Below are 13,303 nucleotides of genomic sequence, written 5' to 3'. Positions count from 1 at the left end.
CTACTTAGGTCTTCTGCCCATTTTTGGATTGGGTTGTTTGTTTTTTTAATATTGAGCTGCATGAGCTGTTTATATATTTTGGAGATTAATCCTTTGTCCATTGATTCATTTGCAAATATTTTCTCCCATTCTGAGGGTTGTCTTTTTGTCTTGTTTATGGTTTCCTTTGCTGTGCAAAAACTTTTAAGTTTCATTATGTCCCATTTGTTTATTTCTGTTTTTATTTCCATTACTCTAGGAGGTGGATCAAAAACGACCTTGCTGTGATTTATGTCAAAGAGTGTTCTTCCTACGTTTTCCTCTAAGAGTTTTATAGTGCCCGGTCTTACATTTAGGTCTCTAATTAATCCATTTTGAGTTTCTCTTTGTGTATCGTGTTAGGGAGTGTTCCAACTTCATTCTTTTACATGTAGCTGTCCAGTTTTCCCAGCACCACTTATTGAAGAGCCTGTCTTTTCTCCACTGTATATCCTTGCCTCCTTTGTCATAGATTAGTTGACCATAGGTGCATGGGTTTATCTCTGGGCTTTCTATCCTATTCCATTGATCTATGTTTCTGCTTTTATGCCAGTACCGTATTGTCTTGATTACTGTAGCTTTATAGTATAGTCTGAAGTCAGGGAGTCTGATTCCTGCAGCTCTGTTTTTTCCCGAGACTGCTTGGGCTATTCGGGGTCTTTTGTGTCTCCATACAAATTTTAAGATTTTTTGTTCTAGTTCCATAAAAAATGCCATTGGTAATTTGATAGGGATTGCATTGAATCTGTAGATTGCTTTGGGTAGTATAGTCATTGTCACAATATTGATTCTTCCAATCCAAGAATGTGGTATATCTCTCCATCTGTTGGTGTCATATTTAATTTGTTTCATCAGTGTCTTATAGTTTTCTGCATACAGATCTTTTGTCTCCCTAGGTAGGTTTATTCCTAGGTATTTTATTCTTTTTGTTGCAGTGGTAAATGGGAGTATTTCCTTAATTTCTCTTTCAAATTTTTCAACATTAGTGTATAGGAATGCAAGAGATTTCTGTGCATTGATTTTGTATCCTGCAACTTTACCAAATTCATTGATTAGCTCTAGTAGTTTTCTGGTGGCATCTTTAGGATTCTCTATGTATAGTATCATGTCATCTGCAAACAGTGACAGTTTTACTTCTTCTCTTCCAATTTGTATTCCTTTTATTTCTCTTTCTTCTCTGATTGCCGTGGCTAGGACCTCCAAAACTATGTTGAATAATAGTGGCGAGAGTGGACATCCTTGTCTTGTTCCTGATCTTAAAGGAAATGCTTTCAGTTTTTCACCATTGAGAATGATATTTGCTTTGGGTTTGTCGTATATGGCCTTTATTATGTTGAGGTAGGTTCCCTTTATGCCCACTTTCTGGAGAGTTTTTTTATCATAAATGGGTGTGGAATTTTGTCCAAAGCTTTTTCTGCATCTATTGAGATGACCATATGGTTTTTATTTTTCAATTTGTTACTATGGTGTGTCACATTGATTGATTTGCATATAGAATCCTTGCATCCCTGAGATAAACCCACTTAATCATGGTGTATGATCCTTTTAATGTGTTGTTGGATTCTGTTTGCTAGTATTTTGTTGAGGATTTTTGCATTTATATTCATCAGTGATATTGGTCTGTAATTTTCTTTTTTTGTAGTATCTTTGGTTTTGGTATTAGGGTGATGGTGGCCTCATAGAATGAGTTTGGGAGTGTTCCTCCACAATTTTTTGGAAGAGTCTGAGAAGGATGGGTGTTAGCTCTTCTATAAATGTTTGATAGAATTCACCTGTGAAGCCATCTGGTCCTGGACTTTTGTTTGTTGGAAGATTTTTAATCACAGTTTCAATTTCATTACTTGTGATTGGTCTGTTCATATTTTCCAATTCTTCCTGGTTCAGTCTGGGAAGGTTATGCCTTTCTAAGAATTTGTCCATTTCTTCCAGGTTGTCCATTTTATTGGCATAGAGTTGCTTGTAGTAGTCTATTAGGATGCTTTGTATTTCTGCAGTGTCTGTTGTAACTTCTCCTTTTTCACTTCTGATTTTATTGATTTGAGTCCTCTCCCTCTTTTTCTTGATGAGTCTGGCTAATGGTTTATCAATTTTGTTTATCTTCTCAAAGAAGCAGCTTTTAGTTTTATTGATCTTTGCTATTGTTTTCTTTGTTTCTATTTCATTTGTTTCTGCTCTGTTCTTTATGATTGCTTTCCTTCTGCTATCTTTGGGTTTTGTTTGTTCTTCTTTCTCTAGTTCCTTCAGGTGTAAGGTTAGATTATTTGAGATTTTTCTTGTTTCTTGAGGTAGGCTTGTATAGCTATAAACTTCCTTCTTAGAACTGCTTTTGCTGCATCCCATAGGTTTTGGATCATCGTGTTTTCATTGTCATTTGTCTCTAGGAATTTTTTGATTTCCTCTTTGATTTCTTCAGTGATCTCTTGGTTATTTAGCAAAGTATTGTTTAGCCTCAATGTGTTTGTGTTTTTTATGTTTTTTTTCCCAGTAATTGATTTCTAATCTCACAGCATTGTGGTCAGAAAAGATGCTTGATATGATTTCAGTTTTCTTAAATTTACTGAGGCCTGATTTGTGACCCAAGATGTGGTCTATCCTGGAGAATGTTCCGTGCACACCTGAGAAGAAAGTGTAATCTGTTTTTGGATGGAATGTCCTATAAATATCAATTAAACCTATCTGGTCTATTGTATCATTTAAAGCTTCTGTTTCCCTATTTATTTTCATTTTGGATGATCTGTCTATTGGTGTAAGTGAGGTGTTGAAGTCCCCCACTATTATTGTGTTACTGTTGATTTCCTCTTTTATAGCTGTTAGCAGTTGCCTTTTGTATTGAGGTGCTCCTATGTTGGGTGCATATATATTTATAATTGTTATATCTTCTTCTTGGATTGATCCCCTGATCATTATGTAGTGTCCTTCCTTGTCTCTTGTAACATTCTTTATTTTAAAGTCTATTTTATCTGATATGAGTATTGCTACTCCAGCTTTCTTTTGATTTCCATTTGCATGGAATATCTTTTTCCATCCCCTTACAGTCTGTATGCGTCCCTAGGTCTGAAGTGTGTCTCTTGTAGACAGCATATATATGGGTCTTGTTTTTGTATCCATTCAGCAAGCCTGTGTCTTTTGGTTGGAGCATTTAATCCATTCACGTTTAAGGTAATTATCGATATGTATGTTCCTATGACCATTTTCTTAATTGTTCTGGGTTTGTTTTTGTAGGTCCTTTTCTTCTCTTGTGTTTCCCACTTAGAGAAGTTCCTTTAGCATTTGTTGTAGAGCTGGTTTGGTGGTGCTGAATTCTCTTAGCTTTTGCTTGTCTGTAAAGCTTTTGATTTCTCCATTGAATCTGAATGAGATCCTTGCCAGGTAGAGTAATCTTGGTTGTAGGTTCTTCCCTTTCATCACTTTAAGTATATCATGCCACTCCCTTCTGGCTTGTAGAGTTTCTGTTGAGAAATCAGCTGTTAACCGTATGGGAGTTCCTGTGTATGCTATTTGTCGTTTTTCCCCTGTCGCTTTTAATAATTTTTCTTTGCCTTTAATATTTACCAATTTGATTACTATGTGTCTCGGCGTGTTTTTCCTTGGGTTTATCCTGTATGGGACTCTCTGCACTTCCTGGACCTGGGTGGCTATTTCCTTTCCCAAGTTAGGGACATTTTCAACTATAATCTCTTGAAATATTTTCTTGTACTTTAGCTCTCTTCTCCTTCTGGGACCCCTATAATGCGAATATTGTTGCATTTAATGTTGTCCCAGAGGTCTCTTAGGCTGTCTTCATTTCTTTTCATTCTTTTTTCTTTATTCTGTTCTGCAGCAGTGAATTCCACCATTCTTTCTTCCAGGTCATTTATATGTTCTTCTGCCTCAGTTATTCTGCTATTGATTCCTTCTAGTGTAGTGTTCTTTTCAGTTATTGTATTGTTCATCTCTGTTTGTTTGTTCTTTAATTCTTCTAGGTCTTTGTTAAACATTTCTTGCATCTTCTCGATCTTTGCCTCCATTCTTTTTCCAAGGTCCTGGATCATGTTCACTGTCATTCTTCTGAATTCTTTTTCTGGAAGGTTGCCTATCTCCACTTCATTTAGTTGTTTCTCTGGTGTTTTATCTTGTTCCTTCATCTGGTACATAGCCCTCTGCCTTTTCATCTTGTCTATCTTTCTGTGAATGTGGTTTTTGTTCCACAGGCTGCAGGATTGTAGTTCTTCTTGCTTCTGCTGTCTGCCCTCTCAGAAAAAGAATTTTGAAATAATTTATTCCAGCCATCTTATTTTTTAGAAGTAGAGTGTGAAGGTTAAAAAAGTAATTTGTCCAAAGTTAACCTAGTTTGGTACTGCAAATTTAAGACAGAATTCACATTTTCTGATATCCAGATCAGTCCCTTTTCCCTTGATTTATTCCATGATGCCTTCTTCCTATCTCTACAGTTTGAAAACTTTTTAAAGATGCATGATCTTAAGTGGTGTTGGTCTTGATAATTACCACAGTACTTGCTGCATTGTAAGTGCTTAACAAATAAATTTTGAAAAGAAGATGATTATTTTTCTTATTTAGTTGAATGTGAGCACAATTTTTATGTTCCACACTTTCTATGTGATATTTTAAGTGCATTAGAATTTCCTGTTACAACTCTTGTTCCTCTGTTTAATTTCTCTGCTCGGAAGAAAAGTACTTAAAAAAAAAAACTTCACTCAAATCCTGATGACTAATGAAGCTGAGTACCTTTCCATAGTTTATAGGCTATTTGCATATAATTATTTCTAAAGTGCCTATTCGGATCTTTTGCTCATATTTTTATTGAGTTGTCTGTCTTATTAATGTGTAGGGGTTCTTTATATATTCTTGTCTCACTCCCAGTCTTAGGGAGAAAGCATCAGTATTTCATCACTAAATGTGATGTTTGCTTTGGGTTTTATGTAGCTACCTCTTATCAGATAAGGAAATATCTAAGAGTTTTTGTCATGAATGAATGGTGACTTTTACCAAATGCTTTTCACTTCATTGGTTGATATAATATGATTTTCTCCTTTTTTGAAAAAAAATTTAACTATTTATTTTTGGCTGTGTTGGGTCTTTGTTGCTTCGCGCAGGCTTTCTCTAGTTGCTGCAAGCGGGAGCTACTCTTCGTTGCAGTGCGTGGGCTTCTCATTGTGGTTGCTTCTCTTGTTGCAGAGCATGGGCTCTAGGCATGCGGGCTTCAGTAGTTTTGACACATGGGCTCAGTAGTTGTGGCTCACAGGCTCTAGAGTGCAGGCTCAGTAGTTGTGGCACATGGGCTTTGTTGCTCTGTGGCATGTGGGATCCTCCCGGACCACGGCTCGAACCTGTGGCCCCTGCATTGGCAGGTGGATTCTTAACCACTGTGCCACCAGGGAAGTCCTATTTTTCTCTTTTCTTATGTTACGTGGTGGATTACATTGATTAACTTTCCGTTGTTAAGCCTTCTTGGCATTCATGAAGTAGACTCAATTTGATCATAATATACTTTTCTTATGTCATTTTAGGCTTTTTGCAATGATTTTCATGAGAGAGAAAGGCCTGTAATTTTCCTTTCTTGTAATGTTGTCAGGTTTTAATATCAAGTTCATGCTGGCCTCATTAAATAAATTTGAGAAGGATTCCCTCTTTTTCTGTTCTCTGGAAGAGTTTTATGTAAGATTGGTATTATTTCTTCCTTAATGTTTGGAAGAATTCCCCTATAAAGCCAGCTGATTCTAAAGATCCCTTTGTGAGAGGGTTCTTTACTTACAGAGTCAACGCCTTTATTAGAAAGGACTATTAAGATGTTCTAGTTCTTGGTAATTGCGTTTGTCTAGGAAATGTCCATTCCATCTAAAATTTCAAATTTATTGCCATAAAGTTGTGTATCTTTTTAATATCTATAAGATCTCTAGTACTTTTATGTTCCTGATATTGGTAATTTGTGAACCCACCGCCCTCCCTTTTCTTTTTAAGAGTCTTGCTACAGATCTATTAATTTTATTACTCTTTCCAAAGAACCAACTTTTAGTTTTGTTTTCTTCATATATATATATATATATATATATTTTTTTTTTTTTTTTTTTTTTTTTTTTGCGGTACGTGGACCTCTCACTGTCGCGGCCTTTCCCATTGCGGAGCACAGGCTCTGGACGCGCAGGCTCAGCGGCCATGGCTCACGGGCCCAGCCGCTCTGCGGCACAGGGGATCCTCCCTGACCGGGGCACGAACCCATGTGCCCTGCATCAGCAGGCGGACTCTCAACCACTGAGCTACCAGGGAAGCCCTCTTCTTATGTATTTTTAATTTAATTTATGCCAGCTAGTATCTTTATTATTTTCCTTTTACTTTTATTGAACTGTTCTTTTTCTAATTTCTTGAAAGGATACCCATTGATGTTTCTTTCTTTCTTTTTTTTTTTTTTTGCGGTACACGGGCCTCTCACTGTTGTGGCCTCTCCCGTTGTGGAGCACAGGCTCTAGATGCGCAGGCTCAGCGGCCATGGCTCCCGGGTCCCGCCGCTCCGCGGCATGTGGGACCTTCCCGGACCGGGGCATGAACCCGTGTCCCCTGCATTGGCAGGCAGACTCTCAACCACTGCACCACCAGGGAAGCCCCCCATTGATGTTTCTTATTTCTTAACAACATGACCTTAGAATTCAAGTGATTTGCCTAAGGTCACACAGTTAGTCAGTGACAGAGCTAGAAGTAGAATCTAGAACTGTTCTCCCAGTGCTGCGTTTTTTTATTCTTCACCATGATGACTTCTTTTTTTGTAGAAGAAGGAGAATGAAAGATGTCAATAGTCAGTATTCATTGAGCACTTAGTATGTTCCAGACACTGTTCTAAACATTTTACATATGTTATCTTTTAATCATCTGAGTTGCATATAAACTGAGTAGGACAAATCTTTTGTAGTTCTGTTTTTAAGTGTCTTTTTTTTTTTTCTCTGTGTGCTGTCTTCTCAGTATAAGAACTGGGAACATTTCTATGGAAGCTGTTTTTCCCTCCTTTTCCTAGATCCTTTTCCATTCTTCTTAAAAGAGAGACTTTCCCCTATTAGTTCTCCCTCTTTTATTTATTTTTTTTAATGAATATAGTCCTCTAAGCTAGAGATGGTGTATTAGGGAAACTTTAATAAGAAATGCTTTATAAGGGGCCTCCTTTTAATGAACATTCCCTTTCTCTTTTCTATCTGGTGCTCAAAGCATCTGCTTCACCAGCTGAAGAACTAAAACTGGTTCCGATCCTAGTTCATACGATAAGAGGGGGAAGTCACAAGGATAAGCTAATAATGACGGCAAGGATTTTTCAGTTTATATTTTTGTTGCACTTTTTGCTTTTCAAACCATTTCCATATATTCCTCTTTGGTACCAACAACCTAGCAGACAAGAAACATTTAGGAATTCTTGTTTTACTCATGAGGAAACCGGGGCACAAGAAAAGTTATATAACTTCCTAGGATCACACAACCAAGCTGTTCATCCGTCCAGTGAGTAGTGGTTGCAGTGATTCTTGCCAGGGGAATACATCCATATCATCTTTGGAGCTTTAAAACAAAACAAATACCTAGGCCTCACTCTTAGATACCACATCTGTCTGTGGTGGAACTGAGCATCAGCTGGGTTTTTTGTTTGTTTTTCAAGATCTGTAGATGATTCATGTGGGCCCTCTGATAATGGATCACTGATCCACTGCATACCCATTGTACCTATACCGTACTAGCAGAAATTGTGCTAGTAAGTAACAGAGCTAGAACTAGAATTTAAGACTCCTTTTACACAATGTGATGGTTTTGAGTTTTACACTTCTCTGCTCTAATAAATAACTAAGTTTCTGTTGTTGTCAGATAAGAGCAACATAATACTGGAGTTAATTGGTCCACAAGATGATCACAACCAGCATTCTTCCTTGCCTAGACCTTCAATAATGGGAAATAATTGAATTTTTAAAGTTAAGTGTTCTCTATCTATGTATCAAAATCTTTTAATAGTTAACAAATGAATTCATAAAACTGAAAAACCAAAACATCTTAAAAAGTAACCATTACCTCCAACACTGAATATACTAAAAAGCATTGAATTATACAGTCTAAATGGGTGAGTTTTATGGCTCAATAGAGCTGTTTAAAAAGACAAGAACCAGTCAACTACCATGATTCTCTGGGGTGATCCATAGTTTTTATAGCCTTCTTATGGAGAAAAGGAAAGAAATTTGCCTCTCTCCAGAGCTCCTAGGTGATATGTTTCACTTGAACTGCATTTCAATGTGTGTATTATTAGTTTTTGCCCAACATACTCTTGAAATAATATTAACCCATAAAAAAATACAAAGACTTACATATGACATTAAAAGTTATTATATGTAGGATTTATAAAGTGATTTTATATCCACTGAGTATACCAACCATCCTGTAGAGTTCATATCTTCCACATTTTACAAATGATGCAACTTTCTGCCTCTGTTTCTAACTGCCGGTTTCTACACCTATACCTACTTTCCCACATATAGTACAGATTTCCAGGGCTAGAAATGCTGAAGACTTAAATTATTTGGCTCTGCAGTATTAGTACTGGATTAAAACCAAATGCAAGTGGCAAAATAACACATGGTGAAAGCATGGGCTATGTTTCTCTGATGCCAGGCAGAAGCGAATTAATTCTTTGAGAGGAGGTGTGAATACACATGTATAATGATACTTTAACACAACTGTGAGCAAAATATTTTGTCACATTCCCCTGTGTTGTTAGATTTGGTCTGCCATCTGCCATTCTTGCACTGACTGGCTTAGAGCACTCATGAGTAGCAGGGACTTGCAAGAGGCTACAGAGTGTTCATTGAAAGATAAGGTAGATCCTCTAGGGGGATGGGGGGCAGAAGGATTGGGAGTTTGGGATTAACAGATACAGTCTAGTATATATAGGATGGATAAACAACAAAGTCCTACTGTACAGCATAGGGAACTATATTCAATATCCTGTGATAAACCATAATGGAAAATAATATGAAAAAGAATATATATATGGCTGAATCACTTTGCTATACAGCAGAAATTAACACAACATTGTAAATCAACTATACTTCAATAAAATATTTTAAAAAAGAAAAAAAAAGGAAAGATAAAGTAGATCCTTGTGTTTCTGTTGCTTTTCCTGTGTATCCTCTGAGGAGTTATTTCTTTCATTGGACATCATTACAGAACGTCAAGCATTTTTTTCTTGGTGTTGTGTATATGAAGTAGTTGTGAATTTCAATTTTTAATCTGTTCTGATTCATGGAATTCCTTCGTATGACCTAATTTTTACTGCTTATACATCTAAATTTATCAGGAAAAGTTAAGTTCAGAATACTCAGTTTAAGAAGGCAGGAAAAGAATCAACATTGTGAAAATGACTATACTACCCAAAGCAATCTACAGATTCAGTGCAATCCTTATCAAACTACCCCTGGCATTTTTCACAGAACTAGAACAAAAAATTTCACAATTTGTATGGAAAGACAAAAGACCCAGAATAGCCAAAGCAATCTTGAGAAAGAAAAACGGAGCTGGAGGAATCAGGCTCCCTGACTTCAGACTATAGTACAGAGCTACAGTAATCAAGACAGTATGGTACTGGCACAAAAACAGAAATATAGATCAATGGAACAGGATAGAAAGCCCAGAGATAAAGCCACGCATATATGGTCACCTTATCTTTGATAAAGGAGGCAAGAATATACAGTGGAGAAAAGACAGCCTCTTCAATAAGTGGTGCTGGAAAAACCGGACAGCTACATGTAAAAGAATGAAATTAGAATGCTCCCTAACACCATACACAGAAGTAAACTCAAAATGGATTAAAGACCTAAATGTAAGGGCAGACACTCTAAAACTCTTAGAGGAAAACATAGGCAGAACCCTCTATGACATAAATCACAGCAAGATCCTTTTTGACCCACCTGCTAGAGAAATGGAAATAAAAACAAAAATAAACAAATGGGACCTAATGAAACTTAAAAGCTTTTGCACAGCAAAGGAAACCATAAACAAGACGAAAAGACAACCCTCAGAATGGGAGAAAATATTTACAAATGAAGCAACTGACAAAGGATCAATCTCCAAAATTTACAAGCAGCTCATGCAGCTCAGTATCAAAAAAACAAACAACCCAATCCAAAAATGTGCAGAAGACCTAAATAGACATTTCTCCAAAGAAGATATACAGATTGCCAACAAACACAGGAAAGAATGCTCAACATCATTAATCATAAGAGAAATGCAAATCAAAACTACAATGAGATATCATCTCACACCAGTCAGAATGGGCATCATCAAAAAACTCTAGAAACAATAAATGCTGGAGAGGGTGTGGAGAAAAGGGAACCCTCTTGCACTGTTGGTGGGAATGTAAATTGATAAGCCACTATGGAGAACAGTATGGCTGAGTAATATTCCGCTGTATATATGTACCACATCTTCTTTATCTGTTCATCCGTCAGTGGACACTTAGGTTGCCTCCATGTCCTGGCTATTGTAAATAGTGCTGCAGTGAACATTGGGGTGCATGTGTCTTTTCAAATTATGGTTTTCTCCAGATATATGCCCAGGGGTGGGATCGTTGGATCATATGGTAGCTCTATTTTTAGTTTTTTAAGGAACCTCCATACTGTTCTGTATGTTAGTGGCTGTACCAATTTACATTGCCACCAACAGTGTAGGAGGGTTCCCTTTTCTCTACACCCTCTCCAGCATTTATTGTTTGTAGTTTTTTGTGTTTTTTTTTTTTTTGCGGTACACGGGCCTCTCACTGTTGTGACTTCTCCCCTTGCGGAGCACAGGCTCCAGATGCGCGGGCTCAGCAGCCATGGCTCACGGGCCCCGCTGCTCCGCGGTATGTGGGATCTTCCCGGACCGGGGCACGAACCCGCGTCCCCTGCATCGGCAGGCGGACTCTCAACCACTGCGCCACCAGGAAAGCCGTGTAGATTTTTTTGATGATGGCCGTTCTGACCAGTGTGAGGTAATACCTCATTGTAGGGTTTTTTTGTTTGTTTGTTTGTTTTGTGGTACACGGGCTTCTCACTGTTGTGGTCCCGTTGCGGAGCACAGGCTCCGGACGCGCAGGCTCAGCGGCCATGGCTCCCGGGCCCAGCCGCTCCGCGGCATGTGGGATCTTCCTGGACCAGGGCATGAACCCGCGTCCCCTGCATCGGAAGGCGGACTCTCAACCACTGCGCCACCAGGGAAGCCCGGGTTGTTTGGGGTTTTTTTGGTATTGAGCTGCATGAACTTTTATATATTTTAGAGATTAATCCCTTGTCAGTCACTTTGTTTGCAAATATTTTCTCGCATTCTGTGGGTTGTCTTCATTTTGTTTATAGTTTCCTTTGCTGTGCAAAAGCTTTTAAGTTTCATTACGTCCCATTTGTTTATTTTTGTTTTTATTTTCATTACTCTAGGAGGTGGATCAAAAAAGATCTTGTTGCAATTTATGTCAGAGAGTGTTCTGCAAATGGATTAAATGCCCCAACCAAAGGACATAGAGTGGCTGAATTTTATTTTTTAATCAAACAATTAAAAAGGAAATTCAAAGATTTGCCCTTAAGTTTAAAGAAGCATCAAAATATGTACATGTCTTATAAGAAGATTCCTTTATCAAGCTATTTTGTAATCATTCTGAGGAGGCTTAGCAGAAGAAATCAGACTTAATCCTTTTTCCTAGAATATATTTTTAGGTTCCTGAAATCACCTATAAATAAATGGATCTTTATTTCAAAAGGCCTTCATAGAAGAAATCAGACTTAATTAACCCATTTTTTCCTTCATAGACTACCTTGCAGGTTCTTGAAACTAATAGATTACAAGGTTAAACAATCTTGCCAACTTTTTAATAAAATGAGTTTTCCATTTTTTTTTTCATATATTTCTGTGTCCACGTCCACCCCCCTCCCGCCTCCTGTCCCACCCTTTATGGAACATTATCGTCAGGACATTTTAGCTTTTCTGTTAGGGTAATTTTAGCTTTCTTATTGCCATTATTGCCATCAGTTACCTGCCAGAGCACTAATAATTTATTTTTTACCTTCTGTATGATAACCTACTGGACACTGTACCACTCGTATGTGTCCTGGAGTCACAATTATTTCACCTGGTGGCTGTGAAGTAGTACAGTGACTCTTGCCTTCACTTATCCTTCACTTGTGCCTTTTTCACGTAGCAGCAGCCGTTGATTCAGCAGACCGAAGTCCTCGGCCCACCTCTGCACCGGCCATTGCTCAGAGTCAGGCCGCAGAAGGCAGCGTCCCAGGTGCACCTGTTAAAAAAGCAGTGGTTTCTAAAACACCAAAGGAAACAGTGCAGGTTGAAGTGAAAAAGGAAGAAGTCCCACCTGAGCAACCTGAGCCAGAGCTCACAGAAGTGTGGAAGGTATGTCATAAGCCCAAATGTCTAGCTAATTCACTTTTTGGTTCAGAGGTGTTGACTCCTTGACCAGGAAGATTCTCAAAGCACTGTTCTTTGTCGGATCCTAACAAAGTTATTTCTTCCTCACTCTTTCAGAAAGGAGATATCTCCCATTAACCTGTAAAATATTTTCATAGAATTATGTCATGAAGTACTTGTAAGCTATCCCAGTTTTCTGGTGACCCACAGCTTTACCCAACTTAAATCTTAAAAAATGAGTCTGTAAAACACACCAGAACTGTGATCATCTGTTTTTAAAAATAATTTTTACTCATCCAGAAGGAATTTCCACATTCCTTTTTAAGAGTAAGCTCTGCTAGTATGAGTAAAATATAATTTGATTTCCTAAAATGGATATATGTGTAACATACCCAAAGAATATCCAGATATTATATAAAGCACATCTATATGGTTGTTCGAATCTTAAGAAACTTTACAAAAAGGGGAAGATCCATTATGTAGGGGAGGTTATGCTACTGGGTTGTTTACAGTTCTGAGTTGATTGTGCCCACAGTCACAGAACTTTGTTGAAAAATCACCAATTTAATTAGTAGATTTCCCAGGAGTAACAGTATATGGACTGATCTTTTATATGTTGATAAGCTTTTTAAAATACATTTAAACAGTGATGGAGTTGAGCTGTCAGTTCAGATTTATTGAAGTAAATACGAGTCTCACTGTTGACAACAGGAATTAATAGAAGCAGTCTTTATAAGAAAAATTACATTTTTATACGTCTGTTAAGGAATTTAAAACCATATAAGACCTTGGTAAGTGCTCTCCCCTTGGCAGATGGATTAATCCTGTTCTTTTGGAGCCAGTTCAATATCTAGTTTACCTATAGAGCAGTGGCCAATCT

The 13,303-nt window shown here is 37.7% G+C and overlaps 1 protein-coding gene across 27 annotated transcripts in view; it reads left to right on the top strand.

Moving 5' to 3' along the window:
• Positions 1 to 13,303, top strand: part of EPB41 (erythrocyte membrane protein band 4.1) — a 199,073-nt gene that overhangs the window by 126,308 nt on the left and 59,462 nt on the right. For 23 of the 27 annotated variants that reach the window (XM_089897550.1, XM_089897478.1, XM_089897474.1 and 20 more), the window contains one exon: positions 12,200 to 12,408. In XM_089897550.1, coding sequence (XP_089753676.1) covers positions 12,200 to 12,408 — 209 coding nt within the window. The remainder of the gene's footprint in view (positions 1 to 12,199; positions 12,409 to 13,303) is intronic. The other 4 variants (XM_089897532.1, XM_089897509.1, XM_089897456.1 and 1 more) reach the window with 1 other exon arrangement.

This window comes from Delphinapterus leucas, chromosome 1 (assembly GCF_059928025.1).
Source record: "Delphinapterus leucas isolate spDelLeu-1000000601 "Yukka" chromosome 1, BTC_Dleu_Yukka2, whole genome shotgun sequence".
NCBI classification, from domain to species: Eukaryota; Metazoa; Chordata; class Mammalia; order Artiodactyla; family Monodontidae; genus Delphinapterus; species Delphinapterus leucas.
The sequence above is the reverse complement of the archived record's forward strand: the minus strand, read 5'-3'. Positions and strand labels throughout refer to the sequence as shown.